This window comes from Acipenser ruthenus, chromosome 1 (genome assembly GCF_902713425.1).
Source record: "Acipenser ruthenus chromosome 1, fAciRut3.2 maternal haplotype, whole genome shotgun sequence".
Classification (NCBI taxonomy): domain Eukaryota; kingdom Metazoa; phylum Chordata; class Actinopteri; order Acipenseriformes; family Acipenseridae; genus Acipenser; species Acipenser ruthenus.
Window position 1 is genome coordinate 27,201,844 of NC_081189.1, and position 20,212 is coordinate 27,222,055.

The 20,212-nt window shown below is 39.5% G+C and overlaps 2 protein-coding genes across 14 annotated transcripts in view; both read left to right on the forward strand.

Annotated features, from left to right (window-relative positions):
* LOC117424017 (inositol hexakisphosphate and diphosphoinositol-pentakisphosphate kinase 2-like) overlaps window positions 1-2,405 on the forward strand; it is a 47,367-nt gene extending 44,962 nt beyond the window's left edge. For 12 of the 13 annotated variants that reach the window (XM_059022895.1, XM_059022884.1, XM_034924820.2 and 9 more), the window contains 3 exons: window positions 55-201; window positions 401-529; window positions 1,480-2,405. In XM_059022895.1, the coding sequence (XP_058878878.1) occupies window positions 55-201; window positions 401-529; window positions 1,480-1,616 (413 nt within the window). In that variant the 3' untranslated portion in view covers window positions 1,617-2,405. Of the gene's footprint in view, window positions 1-54; window positions 202-400; window positions 530-711; window positions 774-1,479 lie in introns of all 13 variants that reach the window. The other variant, XM_059022906.1, reaches the window with a different exon arrangement.
* Window positions 2,406-9,119: 6,714 nt separating this feature from the next.
* Window positions 9,120-16,877, forward strand: LOC117408879 (macrophage immunometabolism regulator-like). Its single transcript, XM_034014263.3, has 2 exons — window positions 9,120-9,289; window positions 13,703-16,877. Exons 1-2 carry the CDS (start codon window positions 9,135-9,137, stop codon window positions 14,346-14,348), a joined length of 801 nt encoding a protein of 266 aa, XP_033870154.2. The 5' UTR covers window positions 9,120-9,134; the 3' UTR covers window positions 14,349-16,877.
* Window positions 16,878-20,212: the final 3,335 nt, after the last annotated feature.

A 20,212-nucleotide genomic window follows, 5' to 3' on the forward strand; every position in this document is an offset into this window, starting at 1 on the left:
GTGCTTTCATCTGTCAAGTCATTTGTGTTAATCCATTAAAATGATTTCTTTTAGGTTTTGAGTTGTATTCCATGGTGCCTTCAATTTGCCCGCTTGAGACCCTGCACAATTCCTTATCACTTAAGCAAGTGGATGAGTTTTTGTCTTCTGTTGCTGTATCATCCAGCGAAACTTTCTTGGAAACACCAACTCCTTCCCCAGGTAGTTAGATTTAAAATGTGTGTACATGTTAGTAGATAGTACATATATGTGTTTGATATATCGTGCAGGTAGAAGTCAGAGTGGACATTCTTTCCGTCATCCTAATATTTATGCCAGGTTACTGAGCATATCTGTTTTCGATATTGTTTGTTTTATTTTTTTTTCAAATATATATTTTTTACTGTGTGGTTTATTCTAGCTTCAGCTGTCAGTTACAGTGGAATAACAAACCGTAAAATCTCTCTGAATACATTCACTCCTGCAAAGATTCTGCCGTCTCCATTTTCACACTCTGCAAGTAAGAAGGCTGCAGACAGGGCATCAGTCGGTAAGTATTGTTTTAAAGAAAATAGCTTAAGATAACTCCAGAATTAAAGTTTGAAGAATCAGACCCTTACGTCAGTGGTTTGAAAACTCTAGTAACCTCCCTAGGATGTTCTGCTCAGAAGCTTAAGGAATATCCCTCAAAGCCTGTGTAACTCGTAAGTAAATCTTTAACCTTTGCTTTAGGAAAATGGGTCTCAGCTACAAGGGAAACTGGCTGCAGTTCTAGGCTCCTGTTTGAAAAAAAGGTGTGAAACTTGTCAAACCTCTTCATTGACATAGTGAGAGATGAGCAAGTTACACTAGCACCACTATCGTGCATCTTGTAAATTAAAAGCTACTAGTGCTTTCCAATGATTGTTGCTGAATAGCTGAATCTCTCACGCAGCTTAATTTTTGCATCATCGTATAGAATTAACTAATTTTGCTTCATAGTCAAATGAAACCTGCTGAATAATGTTACGTTAACATATTGAATTAGATACCGCTTTGTAGTTTTCCCCATATGCTTAATGAAAAACTGACAAATTGAAAAAATGTGACATTTAAAAATCTAACATGAAATACTGTACTACTAATATGGCTTCCGATAGACTTTTGTAATTTCATTTTGTAGTTTGATTTTACATGATGTTAAATAAAAGATCTAAATTATGTTCATATGTTTTTTTTTTGTTTTTTTTTTTTTAACTGTCTCAATCCTACAATTCTAGGTGGTGATAAACTTTTGGCTACAGCTGTATATGCTGATATGTATATGTAAACTAATAAGTAACGTTTTACTAATTGTGATGATTTTTTTCTTTTAAATGTGAACAGTCTTCCTTGATAATTAAAACAAAGCTGTATATTTGTCTTGAATTAACCATACTAATGCCTTGCTGCTTCCGATTGTGACTGCTTGAATAACCTTGAACTTGCAATTCTAATTTTATTTGTTTTTTTTCCATGCAGTGAGCAGTGGGCCCTCCAGTACAGTATCGGGTGCTGGTCCCTCCTCTCTAACAGAGCTTTCGCCTCATGGAACCCCTGAGAACAAATTGCTGTTGCAAAAGAAAAGTGAAGAAAATGAAACACCACCTGGACCCTAACCGTTAAAAAAAAAAAAAAAAAAAAACACACACACACACAATCTAAAGCCTTAATAGTTTCACTATCATTAAACTGGGCTTGTACACAAGACATTCGTTTTGCTTTACATACGCTTTGATAAAAAAAGCATTTGATCTGTTTCGGGGATTTTTTTTTTCCTGTGTTTTATGTATGTTGTATATATTGATCCTGAAAATATCTAGTGCTCGCATTATGTATATATTTTTATTTCTGTTGTGTGATATAGATCACCAGATTATTTGATTTGGTTGTGTGGGCCAACCAGATAAAGTTAACTTTGAAAAGTTGTGCCACTGTAAGGCAAATACAGTTTTTGTATGAAAGGTTTCTTTAAATAGACCATAATGTGTATTCATTATTTAATTTGGGCAAATGTTCTTTTTGTGTATTGCTCTTTTTAAGTAGTACAATTACCAAAGAAAACTTGACTAGCCCAAATATGTATATGTTCGGAAAAAGAGTCAAAATAGTTTTCAGCTGCGGGTGCTACAAAAAAAGTAATGCTATGTTGCTCATTTATTATTCTCTTCATTTTACAGGTACGTTTAGGTTGTTTTAACTTTATGATTGCTAGAAATTAACTTTAAGTACTTCACTTGCTGTAAAATACAATCTCAGTAAAAATGTAATGTATAGTAGGTGTGAATGAATGTATTATAATATTGTCTGTATTCATGTACATACTAATTAAGCAGTAAAACTACAGTAGTGTTGGATCAGTATGAAACCTGGCTTTTACTGTTTGCACTAAAGTTTTAAAAAAAAGACCTTTCTGCTTGTTGTTTTATATCAGAGGGAGGCAACGCCCATCCTTGAGGGTTGTTTCACAACAGGTGTAACAGGTATAATGAAACGATAAACTAGATAGATTTAGTTGAATATTGAATAAAAAATAAGTCTTGTGGCTAGTACAGTAAACACCATTGCTGTTAAAAATCACTCTCGGATGAATCAAATGATGCCATCAATCAATAGGTTTGGACTGTTCCTGTGAAAATGCAACATTCTGACTATTATGTTATTCAAACTGGATAAAAGTTACCCTTGAGAAGAATAATGAGCAGATAATGCAATAAAGTGAATAGGCATCAGCTACAGTGCCTCCATGAACCACAGTGATGTAGATTACAGACATTTAAAGTGTAAAATTATACATATAATTGAGAAAAGCATATGCATTAGTAAGAAACTATGAAACAACATATTTAAAACTCTGTTAACACGCTCTACGTTGTGCTAAATACTGTTCAGTTCACCAGTTTAAAGCAAGTGTGCAGTATTTCATGCAACACTAAGCCCGCACATACTTTTAAGTGTGTGTTATTTTTTTCTTTAGTACAATGTGTGTGGTTTGTTCATTTACATTGGGTTTACATTTCCCTCAGTTCAGATGAGGTTATGTTGACCCTACATTCTGTCCTTGTCTGTTCAGTAACGGTAATGACTGAATCTTTGGACCATGCATTGTGGTGGCAAAGTTGCTTTTTCCATATACACTACAGCTATGGCCAAAGATTTTGCATCACCCTGTAGAATGAACTAATTTTGCTTCATAAAGTCGAATGAAGCCTGCTGAATAATGTTACGTTAACATATATTGAATGACATACTTAACGAAAAACTGACAAAGAATGTGACATTTCAAAATCTAACATTTAATTATTGCAATAATATGGTTGCAGATGACTTGCGATATTTTGTAGTTTCTTTGATTTACTGATGTTAAATAAAATATCTAAATTAAGTTTATATATATATATATATATATATATATATATATATATATATATATATATATATATATATATATATATATACACACAGTGCCCTGCAAAAGTATTCAGACCCCTGACCAATTCTCTCATATTACTGAATTACAAATGGTACATTGAAATTTCGTTCTGTTTGATATTTTATTTTAAAACACTGAAACTCAAAATCAATTATTGTAAGGTGACATTGGTTTTATGTTGGGAAATATTTTTAAGAAAAATAAAAAACTGAAATATCTTGCTTGCATAAGTATTCAACCCCCACACATTAATATTTGGTAGAGCCACCTTTCGCTGCAATAACAGCTTTAAGTCTTTTGGGGTAGTGTGGCAAAGTGCCCCGCCCCTGTGTGCATTTGTGTGTTCTGTGTTGTGTATATGCGTGTGTGTGTAAATGTTGGTGTATAGATTGGTACACGGGATATAAACGGGTCTGTGTTTCACGTATATTTAAAAAGTGTATAATTATATTTAGGCACGAGGATGGCACATCACTTCACGTGCAGATAAAATGTGTATAATGTGTGGCACGGGGTTGCACGTAATTAATTCACGTGCTGGGATTCAAGTGAATAATTAATTAGTAATTGAATCCCAGCACAACAGTATAAATAGGCACATTTTTAGTCAGTCAGGGTTAGGTGTTCGGTGAGTGGAGAACGGGATTGGAGACGGAGGTAAAGAGAATAGTAGTAATAATAATAATAATAGTTAGAGTATCTGCTCACCGTGTTTGTTTGTCTGTGTAGTCCGTTTTGTTTGTCTTTTTATTTTGGCGTGTAGTGCCGTGTCCTGTTTTGTTTTTGTGCTGTTTGAAACCTTTTATTTTGTTAATAAACGCTGAGTGCAGCCATTGCACTCAGCTCATCACCATCACCGTCTGTCTGTGTGTGTATTCCTTCCTGCTTCCGGTCTGACGCCACCCACTCTGGCCGTCTTTGTGACACGTGGTGTCTTCGTGGGATAGCCGCGCCTCCAAGCGTCAGACCAGGAGTGGTCTGGATTACAAAAAAAAAAAAAAAAAAAAAAAAAAAGTAAGAGCAAGAAGAGGGATGGGGAGAAAGAGCTGCAGGAAGCAGCAGAAGCCGCGGTCACCCCAACCTGCAGTAGCCACCCCACTGCCACCGGGTTCCCCACCGTCCCGAGAAATATGGGACTGGTTGGTGCACCCCGAGGGGAAAATGGAAGGCTGGAGAGACGGCTGCCGGGACCTGGAGGACCTCCTCGGGGCCCTCGAGGACCAAGGCTGGTGCATGGCCTGTGGGGTCCAAGGACACACGGTGGCGATCTGCCCCTTCCAAGGTGAGGAGGAGGAGGAACAGCAGCCCGGGTGTTACTGCTGTGCTGAGCCTGGGCATTCCCGCACCAACTGCCCCTGGTACCCCCTCGGACAGCTACCCCAACGATGCCCCATCTGCGGAGGTGAGCACTTCGTGGCCCACTGCCCTGTCCATCAGGAGAGGGAGGAGCAGGGGTCGCCTCAGTCTCCACCACCAGCAGGGGGAGGTAGACTGCTGCTCCCACCGCCCCAACCACAACTGCAACAGCGGCCAGAGGAGCCAGAGAACCTGTTCCCCTGGTGCACCTGGTGCGGAGAGGTGGATCACCGCTGGAGGGACTGCTCCGAGGTGCCACCGAGCTGGTGCGGGCGATGTGAGGAAGGGGGACATGACTGGTCAGGATGCCCCTATGCCAGCTCGCCAGTGCCCAAGCGGAAGGAGCCTGAACGTCCTACGCCTGAGTGGGAGGAGCCCGAACGTCCTACGCCTGAGTGGGAGGAGCCCGAACGTCCTACGCCTGAGTGGGAGGAGCCTGAACGTCCTACGCCTGAGTGGGAGGAGCCCGAACGTCCTACGCCTGAGTGGGAGGAGCCCGAACGTCCTACGCCTGAGTGGGAGGAGCCCGAACGTCCTACGCCTGAGTGGGAGGAGCCCGAACGTCCTACGCCTGAGTGGGAGGAGCCCGAACGTCCTACGCCTGAGTGGGAGGAGCCCGAACGTCCTACGCCTGAGTGGGAGGAGCCCGAACGTCCTACGCCTGAGTGGGAGGAGCCCGAACGTCCTACGCCTGAGTGGGAGGAGCCCGAACGTCCACAGCCCAAGAGAGGGGAGTCGGTGCGTCCACAGCCCAAAAGGGAGGAGTCGGTGCGTCCACAGCCCAAAAGGGAGGAGTCGGTGCGTCCACAGCCCAAAAGGGAGGAGTCGGTGCGTCCACAGCCCAAAGGGAGGCAAGTCGGGGCTTCCACAGCTCTGGGACCCAAGCCACCAGCAGAGGGAAAATGCCTGCTGGTTCAGCCCCAAGAGCCGGAAGGGGAGGGGTTACAGGCCCAACCCCCTGGAAATTTTTTGGGGGGAGAGGGGCAGGAGGCTGGTGTCCCCCAGCAGCCTCTATTCATGCTGCTGAAGGCAGCACGGCGCGCACCAGCCCAGCCGCCACAGCGGAGGGAGCCAGCGCCGCCAGGAGCAGAGGAGCTGCCTCTGCCTCCGCCACCTCCACCGCTTCCTCCACTAGGAGCAGAGGAGCAGGAGCTGCCTCTGCCTCCACCACCTCCAGGAGCAGAGGAGCAGGAGCTGCCTCTGCCTCCGCCACCACCACCGCAAGGAGCAGAGGAGCAGGAGCTGCCTCTGCCTCCACCACCTCCAGGAGCAGAGGAGCAGGAGCTGCCTCTGCCTCCGCCACCACCACCGCAAGGAGCAGAGGAGCAGGAGCTGCCTCTGCCTCCGCCACCACCACCGCAAGGAGCAGAGGAGCAGGAGCTGCCTCTGCCTCCGCCACCACCACCGCAAGGAGCAGAGGAGCTGGAGCTGCCTCTGCCTCCACCACCGCCAGGAGCAGAGGAGCTGGAGCTGCCTCTGCCTCCACCACCGCCAGGAGCAGAGGAGCTGGAGCTGCCTCTGCCTCCACCACCGCCAGGAGCAGAGGAGCTGGAGCTGCCTCTGCCTCCGCCACCGCCTGGAGCAGAGGAGCTGGAGCTGCCTCTGCTGCCCGTACCTCCGCAGGGAGTACGGTGGCCGGAGCCCCAGAAAGGGGAGCTGCCGGCCACGAAGAAGGGGGATGAGGTCTGGAGACCACTTTCCCCAGCAGCAGTTTCGCTGCAGGAGTTCTTGTGGCCGAAGCCCCACAGGAGGGAGCTGCCGGCTATGAAGAAGGGGGAGGTCGGGGGACCACCTGCCCCCGCAGCTTTTTCGCTGCAGGACTGGACCAGCATGCTGTCAGCCGTGCCACTACCGGCAGGGGAGCTGACAGCATGTCCAGCCATGGGCCCACTAAAGCCTCCCTTCCCAGCCCGAGACTTTGGCCTGGACTGCTGGGTATTTAAGGGGGGAGGTGGCCGTTGAGGCCATGTGTGCTGCGCACAAGGGGGGGTATATGTGGCAAAGTGCCCCGCCCCTGTGTGCATTTGTGTGTTCTGTGTTGTGTATATGCGTGTGTGTGTAAATGTTGGTGTATAGATTGGTACACGGGATATAAACGGGTCTGTGTTTCACGTATATTTAAAAAGTGTATAATTATATTTAGGCACGAGGATGGCACATCACTTCACGTGCAGATAAAATGTGTATAATGTGTGGCACGGGGTTGCACGTAATTAATTCACGTGCTGGGATTCAAGTGAATAATTAATTAGTAATTGAATCCCAGCACAACAGTATAAATAGGCACATTTTTAGTCAGTCAGGGTTAGGTGTTCGGTGAGTGGAGAACGGGATTGGAGACGGAGGTAAAGAGAATAGTAGTAATAATAATAATAATAGTTAGAGTATCTGCTCACCGTGTTTGTTTGTCTGTGTAGTCCGTTTTGTTTGTCTTTTTATTTTGGCGTGTAGTGCCGTGTCCTGTTTTGTTTTTGTGCTGTTTGAAACCTTTTATTTTGTTAATAAACGCTGAGTGCAGCCATTGCACTCAGCTCATCACCATCACCGTCTGTCTGTGTGTGTATTCCTTCCTGCTTCCGGTCTGACGCCACCCACTCTGGCCGTCTTTGTGACAGGTAGGTATGTACCAGCTTTGCACACAGTGTCGGAGTGATTTTGGCCCATTCTTGGCAGATTTGCTCCAGGTTGTTCAGGTTGGTTGGACGATGCTTGTGGACCGCAATTTTCAAATAGTGCCACAGATTCTCAATGGGATTGAGATCAGGACTTTGACTGGACCACTGTAGGACATTCACCTTTTTGTTCTTGAGCCACTCCAATGTTGCTTTGGCCTTGTGCTTGGGATCATTGTCCTGCTGAAAGGTGAATTTCCTCCCAAGCTTCAGTTTTTTAGCGGACTGAAGCAGATTCTCTTGCAGTATTTCCCTGTATTTTGCTCCATCCATTCTTCCTTCAGTTTTAACAAGCTGCCCAGTCCCTGCTGATGAGAAGCATCCCCACAGCACAATGCTGCCACCACCATACTTCACTGTAGGGATGGTGTGTCTTGAGGCATGGGCAGTGTTAGGTTTGCACCACACATAGCGCTTTGAGTTTTGGCCAAAAAGCTCTATCTTGGTCTTATCTGACCACAAAACCTTTTCCCACATAGCAGCTGGGTCACTCTCATGCTTTCTGGCTAACTCCAGACATGCTTTCAGATGGTACTTTTTGAGTAACGGCTTCTTTCTCACCACCCTCCCATACAGGCCAGTGTTATGCAGAGCTCTTGATATGGTTGACCCATAAAATATCAAACAGAACGAAATTTCAATGTACCATTTGTAATTCAGTAATATGAGAGAATTGGTCAGGGGTCTCAGTACTTTTGCAAGGCACTGTATATGTATGTGTGTATATATATATATATATATATATATATATATATATATATATATATCCTAAAATTCTAGGTGATGCTAAACTTTTGGCCATAGCTCAAGAAGTAAGATATAACACCTTATTCTAAAACTAGATTATTAAATTTTTACATTCCAGAGAATTTAGGTTATTGATCATTTTAGTTACAAGTACATTTAGATATTGCTATGTATTGGATAACATTCTTTGGATAAGAGAACATTTTTGAAAAACCATGATGCAATTTCCTGTTTTTGAAGGAAGTGGCTGTTAAGTGGTGTAGTAGTAGCATGGTCTAGTTGACACATGGAGGTTATATTTTTTCTATATTATTGCAATTATAAGTAAATTATTTATGAATCCAGCAATATGTATGGCAAAACACAAATGTTTAATTTGTGTTATACTAATACATATATTTATGTGCGTGTGTGTGTGTGTATATATATATATATATATATATATATATATATATATATATATATCTGTATATATATATATATAAATATATATATATATATATATATATATAATCTATATCTGTATGTGTGTGTGTATATATATTTAAATCAATCTGACAAATTAAATATTCATTAAAAAATGGATACAGTAAATTAAATAAACCATTCCCCAGTCAAGACCAAAGGACCTGTAAGCAAAATTACATTTGTTACTTTGAAGTAATACGTTTAGGCAAATTACATTTAAACAATAAAGTTGAGTGATGTATCGTTACTGTGCACTACACATTTTAATTGGATTTAGCTCCAGAACATACTATGTTTAATATCATGTAGATTATTCTCCTCAGAATGATTCAATGGACATAATAGCAAGTTGCATTATATCGCCTTCATAGCTACATCTTCTACCAGCACCATCGCCATATTTATCAATGTGTAAAAAGCCAAATCAAAGTAGTTTGTCTGCTCGGTACACACTGCTGCCGATGCTCTCTGCTGTGTGGTCATGTCCTGCCCAGATTACCTCACTGCATCACGTGACGGTCGGAAGAGCTCTTTGCTGCCACAGCTCATGTTGTAGTCCATTGCTTTATTTGCATCGGAGGCACTTGAGTGTGGTTCATCACTGCTGCACAACCAGGTTAGTCTTTTTCTCTTTATTTTTTCTCTCTTGAAATTGAACCATGTTTATTTATTTATTTTTCATCTAATGTTTTACAACGTTAGGAGTACAATAATACAGTAGGTTGCAAACCCCTTTTTGTGGGGTATGTGAAGCCATGCAGTCCTTTGTAGACGCAGACTATAGATGTATTACAAGATTGAAAACGTTTATATATATATATATATATATATATATATATATATATATATATATATATATATAATGTATTTATCGCTAGACACGCAAGGTTAAAATAGATTTCGCTATCGACAACATCCTGCTGCCCAGTGTTTGTAAAATGTTGCCGTTAGGGGTGGGGTTTCAATGTTTTCAATGAAATCAAGGTAAAACTGGTTCAGTTTTCGTAATGTCTGTTATTTTTGTTCTGTGCTATACGGTTCGGTCAGTGACATTTTTAGTTTTTCATTTACTAATTGTGCAACGGAAGGAGTAAGCATGACCTGAATCGCGCTTGTGGTAGTAATCTGCTACATTGTTTCTCTCTCTCTCTTCCGCATTACTGATACCGGTGCTCTATGTCCTTTGCAGTGGTGCTGACAGGTGAGATTCGTCGGTAGACGACGAGGCTGCAAATTATATTACATTTGAAGAGGATCGGGCGATTGGTTAAAATATCTATTCTGTAAATTGATGTAAAAATACATATTTATTAGCGGCATTTAAAAGGGGGATTGGTGGTGCAATGGAAGTAAGGACACCTGCATTTCTCATCTGTTTGACAAAACTGAATTTGGAAGTATTGTTGTATTTAACTTTTAATGCAATAACAGTTGATAAATGCTTATTTAAAAAAAAAAAAAACGAAAACCCATGAGGTTAAGAATCTACTGCAAGTGTGAGCGTTAGAAACACTTAAAACAGTTTAAGCTGACAACGGCAGTGTACACGGATTGCTATTTCTGATGACCTACACACTATAACAAAAAACAGGAGAGATGCTAAATATCAGAGTGCTTTTTTTGTAAAAGTTGTTAATATGGGTATTGTAGGAGATATAGAAATAGAAACCTAAATTTTCTGACTTCCATAGATTTGACCTATACAATTTACATATAGGTTTGATTAAGTTGTCGGTGCCAAATAGTCTGCAGGATGAACAAAAAAAAACACCTTTTTGAAACCATATACAAAGAATCTATTCACAGAAGTATATTAGATAATAATAGGTTCTTGGATTTGAGAAGATTACAGGGGAGCAGCAGCCTCGATATCAATCTGGTCATGATTAAAATTCAAGCTTAGTTTGTAATTTACTGTAATTATATTCATAGCGAAGATGTCACATAGTCCAACAGCAGCTTTACATGATCTTCACCAGGATGGCCTCGCCTACAGTTTCACAATTATCATCCTTATCAGCTGCTCTGGTGATGTAGGCCTATAATGTTTTCTTTAAGTGCTGGATGTAAACACAAACAGTGTTTTATTTTAAGTTTTACAGAGACTTGTATTTCAAGAAATGATAAATATTAGCTTATTAACCTTGTGTTTTATTAATACACCCCTATTTAGTTTTGTGTTCATCTCAGAAACTGCAGATGTGATGTCATTTTATTTTTATTTTTTACCCCCTGGGGAATGTATACAGTAGTCTGTTGCGTATCTGACTGCAGTGGGACCAGAGTAAGGGCGGATATGTAAAAAGTCAGATAAATTAATCTTGTTTTAAATATCATTATGCACAGCTCTTACAATTACTATATTCACACAATTATTGTTTTGAGATTCAGCTTTTATTAGGGAGCTGAGAGCTCCCCTAAATCCCTTGTTTAGAAAGATACAGGGTATTAATGTTTTGAAGTTGATACGCCCCGTGACACTACCAGCAATGGTAGCACAAAGAGTACATACAACACAGTACGAAAACTTTGGTGGGACTCAATAATAAATGAACTCTGGCTACTCGCCCAGCTGTCGGCAGTTTTGACTTGGTTGCTCACTCTTTGGTACCTAACCCTGGTTCTGGTTCTCATTCACTCTCACTCACACTCTCTCACACACACACACACGCACACATCAACAAATTTCAGCTTCTTTAGCCTAGTTGGCTTTGGTTTTACAGTAGCCCTGAGGTGAATAAATGGAACCTTTTTTATGCCTGACGCCCCCGCTGGAACACACCTACCTGCTGATTAGAATCACACCCAGCAGGCCGGCTCTCCCAGGAGGGTCAGGTACTCCATTAATTAATCACAATAAATACACACCATTTACAATTTACATTTTACAAAACCGCAGAGCTCTATACACTTACTTTAGTGTCGGGTAATTTACACAGTAGCAAAATTCATAGGTTTACAAATTTCTTTATTTTTTAAATTGTAAACACAGCTCGCTTTCGCTTTCCTGTAGTCAGGTTGGGACATTCTTTCCCACGTGTTATTTAGAGGGTCAGAGTCTGGCGATACAGTGATCCCTGTTTTACATGCACAGCGAATGGAGGTTGTGGTGTTTTCAGTGGGTTTTGGTTTATAAATTATTGATTAGGTTAGTCTCAAGTATTTTGCAGAGGAAGGTCCATACCAAGCATGCATTAAAAAAAAAAAAAAAAAATTACAGTGAGGAGTAATTTCAAAGTGAGCCTGTTTCTTTAGTTACAGTGAGATGCATGACTAAGCAGTATAAACAGACTGGAAATATAACCATATTCATTTAGTTCAATGCATGGTTTTTTTTTCTGTAGGTTGTGTCTTTCCTTGAACATAATATGCTGGTATATTGCTTTTGAACACAGTGGGATTTCTTTTGTACATGCCTAATTGTACAGGTTTGTATTGAACAACCTGTTGCTAAGGAGATAACCTTGTGTTTGTCAAACAAACAGTAGCAAGGCAATGTTCTGGTGAATCAGGGAAAGTGGTAGTCCAGTGAAGCTAAACATAATGGTTCCCTCAGTGTTTCTATGGCAGGTTTACCTGGCAGTCATAATGCTGCATTATAAAACCTGCATTATGGCCAAATTTCAGGTTTGGAAGTGTGGGGATTGAAGGGACCGGTGTTTCTATGCATTAGTCCCCATCAACAATATGTTTAATGATATTACCTCTTTACAAATCAGCTATGGAATGGTGGAAAGATGTGGAACATTCTGTGTTTTTTTTTTTTTTCTCCTTTCAATAAAAAAACCCATTAACTAAATTGTCTGTGGCTATTGTATATTATGTAATAAGCAGCTCTGTTCCCAGACAACACAACTGAGTTCTATTCTAACAGTGTTCTAACTAAATGGAATACCATGTATTGTGGTTGCTTTTCTTTATCCACCTTCTGAAAGTTCTGCCCAAGTCTTTTTGCAAGCTTCGTAATTTACAGTCTTTTTTTGTGGAAGTACACTGCAGAATCGTCCGCTGGCTGTGTTACCACAGAATACCCTTGTATACTGTATAAAGGAAAAGGCCTCTTGGGTCTTACGTTTAATGAAAGTTTGGGTGATCTCAGTTTAGTTCCTTGGAAACAGTGATTCATTCACAGGCATCTCAGAAAACAAACACAAAAGGTTTTAATTGGCACCCGATTCCACAGAGAGGGCTGTACTCATAAAGCATCAGCTTTAACAACATGCTAATTGCTTTTTTTTTTGTGAAAACAGATTTTAGTTAGTCCCACCCACACCTGGTCTTTGAAAGAGGAATGGAATGTAATTTAAAACTTTTAAAATATGTATAAATAAATAAAATAAAAACTGCCTCTCCTAACAGCTCACATAATGATTGACCTTGAGAGTAAACCAGTCTTAATTCCCCTGGTTTTGAAATTCTGCATTTCTGTGGTTAACTGAAGCCAGTCAAACAAAGAAAATAAAATAAATATAAAACAAATGTAGAGAACAGGTAGTTGGATAAGAATTTTACTTACTTACAACTGAAATCAACCTTTGGGGACTTGCCCCTTTGTTCCAATTCCCCCTAAAACTGTGAACACTGGGCGTGTTGGTATATTTGCAATATTCAGTTTTATTTTTTGTTGTTTATTATGTCTAATGTTGCATTGCATTAGGATTAGTGCTACATGACACAATTATTTGATTATACAGTTAAGCTCTAGACAATTGAGTGTCGTTGGTGTTGATTGGTCTAATTTAGCATTCCAAGTGAAGAAACAGCTGCTTGGATTTGTGGTGGTTGCTGCTTTTCTTACTCTGTGGAGAATAGCAATCACATGAAGAGCTTAGCAGAATAATTGGTTTGTACATCTCTAATTAGGATCACTGTAAAAATTCACAGTTTAGGAGATGGTATAAAGCCTTGGAAGGAGGACATGCTTTAAAAATCAGTCCTGTAATTTAATTTTAAGTCTGAAGCTGAGCTGCGATTCTTCTGCACTTCAGTTTCATTTGTATGCTTATTCTGTTCTCTGCTTGTCCTTCAGACGGCCAGGTCAGCCTTTCAAGATGGAGGTGGATGTCAGTGGTGTTTCCAGGACTATCATGTCCATTCTGCCTGCCCCTACAGACGAGATTAATTCTCCACCAAAAGCAGAGCCTGAAAAGCCTCGCTGCTCCAGCACACCATGCTCGCCCATCAAGGGGACTGTGTCGGGTTATCAGATCCTCCACATGGACTCCAACTACCTTGTGGGCTTCACCACCGGGGAGGAGCTTCTCAAGCTAGCTCAGAAGTGGACAAGCACCGAGAAGGCAACTGGGGACACCATGCCAAACCCTCGCACAAAGCAGCTGGATTCGGGACTCCATCGAGCCACCCGGGTTTACAAAACGAAGAGCCGTTACTACCAGCCCTATGATATTCCAGCTGTCAATGGGAGAAGGAGGAGGAGGATGCCTAGCTCAGGTGACAACTGCATCAAGTCACTCCCCATGGAGCCCAGCAAAGTCCTTCATGGCTCTCTACCTCTCTGTCTTTTGAAGGGCAAGAGAGCCCATTCCAAATCCTTAGACTACCTCAACCTGGACAAAATGAATATCAAGGAGCCAGCAGACACGGAAGTCCTTCAGTACCAGCTTCAGCACCTCACCCTAAGAGGAGAGCGTGTGTTCACCAGAAACAAGACATGAGTGGAAGAAAGAAGGTTTCAGATAATTGCTTTGAGAGTTTCAAGAAGCCAAGGATATGGCTGATTGACCCGATTTGGCCAGCAATGCTGATCAGTGATGTAGAATGTGTAGCAGTTGGAACAGTATGATGACGGATCCTTGAAATGACCATCTGTTGGTAGAGTTAAGTTGACCTGTGCCCTTTAGGAGATCACACAGATCACTTTTACAGAGGAATTTGTTCAAGGACGAAAACTTTCTAAACATGTGTGATAAACACACAGATATAATCATGGATAGGAAAAATCAAATCCCTTATAATTAGCAATACCTATGTGCTTGATTATGTAACAACATGTGACTTTTGGAAATTGTAGCTTGGTAATGGGAATATAGCGATGCACCATTTGCACATATTTTTACTGTAGTTTTTTGTGTTCTGTGTCTGCATTGTTTATTGATTACACTATAGACCGCATAGTAAATGAAACAGTTTACTTGGTAATGAATTCCTGATCCCTTCTGAAAGGTACAATGGAAAATGTCATTGACTGGCCGTTCTTCTTCTTGGCAGCAAATGTAGGCAAATCAACTGTTAAGATTATTTAACCACTAAAATCTGTAGGTCTGTGTTGACTGGCTTTAGGGTAGAACAGCTTATTGTCAATACGATGCTGAGGCTAACATCTCAGTTAAGCATATCCCCTTAAATAGACATTTGTAACAGACCATGCAATAGATTCCCCTGCAAACGGTGGAGCTGGGCATTGCTTTGAAATATTTAATGTTCCATTTGGAAAATGCAGTCACTAATTCTGATTTGTTTTACCATATATGCTTATTTTTGGTGTCTAATAATGCACATTGTTTATGCTGTAAAAGAAAATGGGTATTCTACTTGCATTCGCCTTCATTATATTGTTAAAGTAAAAAAACTAAAATCTAGCCTCAAAATTAAATGTTTATTGAAGCCAAACCGTGAAGACAATGCAAAGCATTTTTACACAGAATAAAGAACACCAAATTCGACCAGTCAGAAGGTAGACCAAAAACATATTTCAGGATATGAAGCTTCCCGTTGATCTGTTGGTCATTGGTACACCTCTTTGGCCATTTTTTTGTGAGTGGTATGCCCCTCACTCCAGCATATATATGATTTCTAGGGCTGCAACAAAGGGTACATTTTGACCTTCGAAGGTTTGGAACACATTACCGAAGGAAGGTTTGAACCGTCAGTGGTACTAATTTGCATAATTTATTGGTGACGTCACCATAGCTACTAGTTTATATTTGATTGAAAATCCTATTATTTTACAGGTAATCCATATAAATGGAATAAAACATTAACATGTATTTTAAAAATACGTTAAATAGAACAATAATCATGTGTTTATAATTTAAATAAAAATACGCGTTGTAAGCTTGCATTGCAGCAGCACCAACCGCAGCTGACTTAGGCAAAGCAAAGCTTTATTTAACAGTCACCGTTCCAAGCAGGTTATTCGGTCACAGTCATATTTTACTACTACTACTACTAATAATAATAATAATAATAATAATAATAATAATATGAACTTACACTTGTCAGATGATACGAGTCGCTTGCACAGTTTGCATTCAGCTTTATTTTTTTGATTGTCTGGCCATTTAACAAAAAAAATCCCAAACAGCAGAGGGATTTCGAGACATTTCTTTCAATACAGTTTACGCTATACAACACTTTGCTGTTGAGATGGTGAATGAAGAAATTAAAGGTTTGCCTCTGGATAACACGAGCTGGAGGGTGGAGGTGTGGACGGTGCTCAGTTTTCAAAATTAAAATGATTAGTGTTAGTGTATATTTTGTATGTTTCAAACATATTCTACCATATCACTTCTCTTACACTGTCTTGTACACTAGGTATTTAGTACATATTTTACTGAAGCAATACAACCGCTATAGGTACCGCCCCAGTGCTTTGGATACTATACCCTGCTCCATAAACGGCAGCGGCGCCATATAGAGTTGCTACCGCATGTGTAACGATTTGGTACAGTGGTAGTGGATTTTAATCTATATGTAATATGCATTATACAAATCAAAAGATTGACATTTAATGTGTGATTTTATAGTATTAACACATTGTCAAACGGTTTCTGTTAACAGAAAAAAAAAAAAAAACACAGTGCGTGAATGCAACTTGACGAACCTTCGAAGGTTTAAAACTACCTTCGAATTCCTGGCTAGCGAACAAACCTTCTAACACAGCCCTAATGATTTCTATTTGTATTCTCCTAATTTTATTTAAAAATCCCTTTATCTATCCGTGGTGTCTATTGAAGTGACCTTAAGGGTTACTGAGGGAGTTATTTTGTTCTGTGTTCAATGTATGGAATAGCCTACACAGTGAGACATGTAGTATAATGTTACACTACTGCTGATGTGCACTATTTAAGTAACAAATATATTTATTGTTTCCTGTTGCATCTGCTAAACTACTTTAATGGTTTTGGCCACTAATCTGTTAGAACTGAGGGTTTATTTTATGTAGCTCTATTTGATCATCAAGGCCCAGTTCTTTCATTATGTGTTTTTCATGATGATGTGTGCTTTCAATTCCTTTCCATTCCAGTTTGTACCCAATTTAATATTGGAAAAACAAGCATTATTAATCTGTGTTGTTTTGTGTTCATGTTTAGCATTACCTAGAGGTGATTCTTTATTTGTATTTCAGTAATGCCCTCAAAAGTGCAGGTTGTAACAATTAAGAATTTATTTCTTTGGTCAGTGGATTTCTGTTTTGTACAGCAAGCATAATTAACTTTTAAGTATTTTTCAAAGTTGTTTCAGTACTTAATCTATAAATCTATCAGCATGTCATCTCTCTGGAAAGTCATCCACTTACACTGTAGTTCAACCAGTTTACAGCCACACAGGCATTTGATGGATTTCGATGCACCCACCTATTCTTTTCTAATATATTTTACTGAAGTATTGTGTAGAATAGTGTGTTAACCGGATTTCAGACCAATTTGGGTACAGTAATGGGGAAAATAGTAACCAGTTATTTTCAGCAGTCGTACACTGGGAAATAGAACTGTTTTAAAAAGATTTTGACACAACATTACTGGCAAGGACATGAAAGAATCTTAACTGCAGCTCGCATTGCCTTTTTTTCTCCAGAGATTTAACTGGTTCCTTTTTATGCCGTTATGTAAATGAATGAAATTTAGGGTTTGTTTTCTTTTTTTCTGTATCCTAAATTGCACTGATGATAATTCGCTGTAATTCAGATTAATGATGATGTGCATAGCAGAATAGCTTCATTTTTTTTTTTAACTGAGTGGGTGCTCTGCTGTATGAATGACTGTAAATGAATCTCATTTTGTGTTTTAAAAATAAAAAAAGCTATCCATATTTAAAAAAAAAAAACTAAAATTTGCATCCTTTTTTTTTTTTTTTTTTTTAAATGAAACAACCTCACTTTACAAAATCAGCAGATCCAGACATTTTTGCTGGAATATATCTTAAGCATGGTATATAATGGTATAAGCAGAAACAACTGTAGAGAATGATTGCAGACGCATAATATTAAAGGTAAGACATTATTCTTTGACTTTTTAATGAATGCTCCAGTTTAAACTGCTGTAGACCAGTATTGGCAGTACTGGGGTTTTTTGGGGTACAGAAAATATATACTAGTTCACAGACTGGTTGTCAAAACTCCAGTGGGTTCTACGTGGTCTCTATAAATTATGAAGGTCAAAAACATCTGCCAAACAGCTTGCCTAATAAATTATCTTTTTTTGCTGGAAAATTCTGATAATCTTTTGGTAATCTGCTGCTGTGGAGTATACAGGAAATCTGGTCCAGTAAAGATGTAGATCAATCCCTTTGGCTTCAAGAATCCTGTTTATTCTTAGCTAACGTGAGCTTAAAAGTAGGACGCAAGCGTCTGGCAATATGCTTTTGGGTCAACAGTAAAATTGTTGTGTGACCAAAATTGATAAGTGGCTCAATATGTTTTAATCCTTAATAGTAATCAATTCAATTTGCTGGATTGAAGCGGACCCTTTAAGTCCCTGACTTCCTGTAGACTGAACTGTTGTCTGCCCCTGGTGGATTCAACAAGCACAATGGTCCGCTGTCTTTGTCCTGCTCTATAGGCTCTGCTAGGAGAGGAAAGCATTTTAAGATCTTCCTGATTTAAAAATAAATAAATAAATAGATTGGACTCCTCTGTCGTAAAATGTCCCCTTTTTCACAGTGAAAAGGCAATGTGCTACATTGTTGCTATATTTTGAAGTAACATTTGTTTATCAGATATTGGTTTCCAAGTAAGTGTAAATGTTTCTGACCCTCACTACCTGACAAATATAAGCAATATTGTTTTCATAATCCATAAGAATTATAGTTAATCATTTTATATATTTAAGTATAAATGTATATATTATGCCATTTTACTTCTTTTTGATTCCAATGCAATATTGTAATGTATTATTAATTACTCTTGAGATTGATGGAGGGTAGTTTTCTAACACTAGTGAGCTGTAGCTTTCGTCTACTCATAATGGATGGGTAAAAAGAAACACACTACAGCTTCACTTAATAGAAAACCTGGCATGACTTTTGAGAGATCATTTTACAGTACTTTGGAATGTGAAGTCCATGGCAATGCTGTTTTTTATTCCATCACCTTTTTAAATGGGTGAAACGAACAGCCAAAGCCATTAACCTGTGTGTGTTCTCCAGCAGATCAGACTACATTGATCAGAGTTTAAAATCATTTGGATCAAGTTCTTTTCTGAATGCAAATGCAGCGTTGTTTATATTGTAATATAATGGCAGACTTGCTCCTGTGTTATTTTTCTGTAACTTCAAGGCCCAGCTAGTAATTATTAAGCTCTCTTGCTGACATTGTACACAATAGAACAGCTGTAGGCACAACAACATTATCATTTGCATTTTTTGTAACACTGTTCAAAGCATTACTGCAGAGATCACATTATGAGTTACTGTGCACCAATTAAAACAAGTAAAAGTGTATTACCTTTTGCTTTCCATAGCACACGCACCTGTACACTGTTTTTTACATAGCAGACACAAATCCAAATATGGAATGTAACGTAAATCAGCATTTTGCTAAAAAAGAAACAAAACTTGCCATTTCCTTTTTAAATGCTTTTGAGAGAAGAAGCAGAATACCAACATCCACAATGAATTGACCAAATAACAATGTACAATATAGAAGCAAAGAAGGATTGTGTCTGGCATGGTGGTAGAAATCAGGTTCTGTGAAACCAGCCAATAAAGTTAATTATAAACCCTGACATTTCTTGAAAATTAGTTTGTCATATATAATTTGTCTGCTACAGTACCCATAGTACATTTTGTTTTAATGTGGTTTTAGGAACATGTTTTTTGCAATCACATACAAGATCATTTCTGGTGCATTGTTTTCTGTTACTGTTTTTTTTTTTTGGCCTTGTTGATATTCTAAAAACTTAATATAAATTCATCACAAAATGCGCATTGCTCTAAAGAACGAGACTGCAATATAGAAATGTTTTTTATTGTAAACTAGTTCTCCAATCTGTCCAGAGATGTTTACTTGAAATGTAGTTTTAAGGATACCCAGTGCTTGTCTCTTTCAATTACATCTGAGCTTCTGTTGTCTGGAAGTGGTTCAGTGAGTAAAGCAGGTCTATGTACCTCCAGTTTAAACTTCACAGCTTTCACTTGTCATCAGATTTCTCTTATATAATCTGTCAGATTAAAAGCTTGTCTGTTTTAAGTGTTTTATGAGATGGCTCTCCCAGGCATTTGGTAACTACTTTCTATATTTAGCCAGGGAGACTTTGGGATGGAGCAGACAATGAAACTACGATTCAATCTGCACGATTCA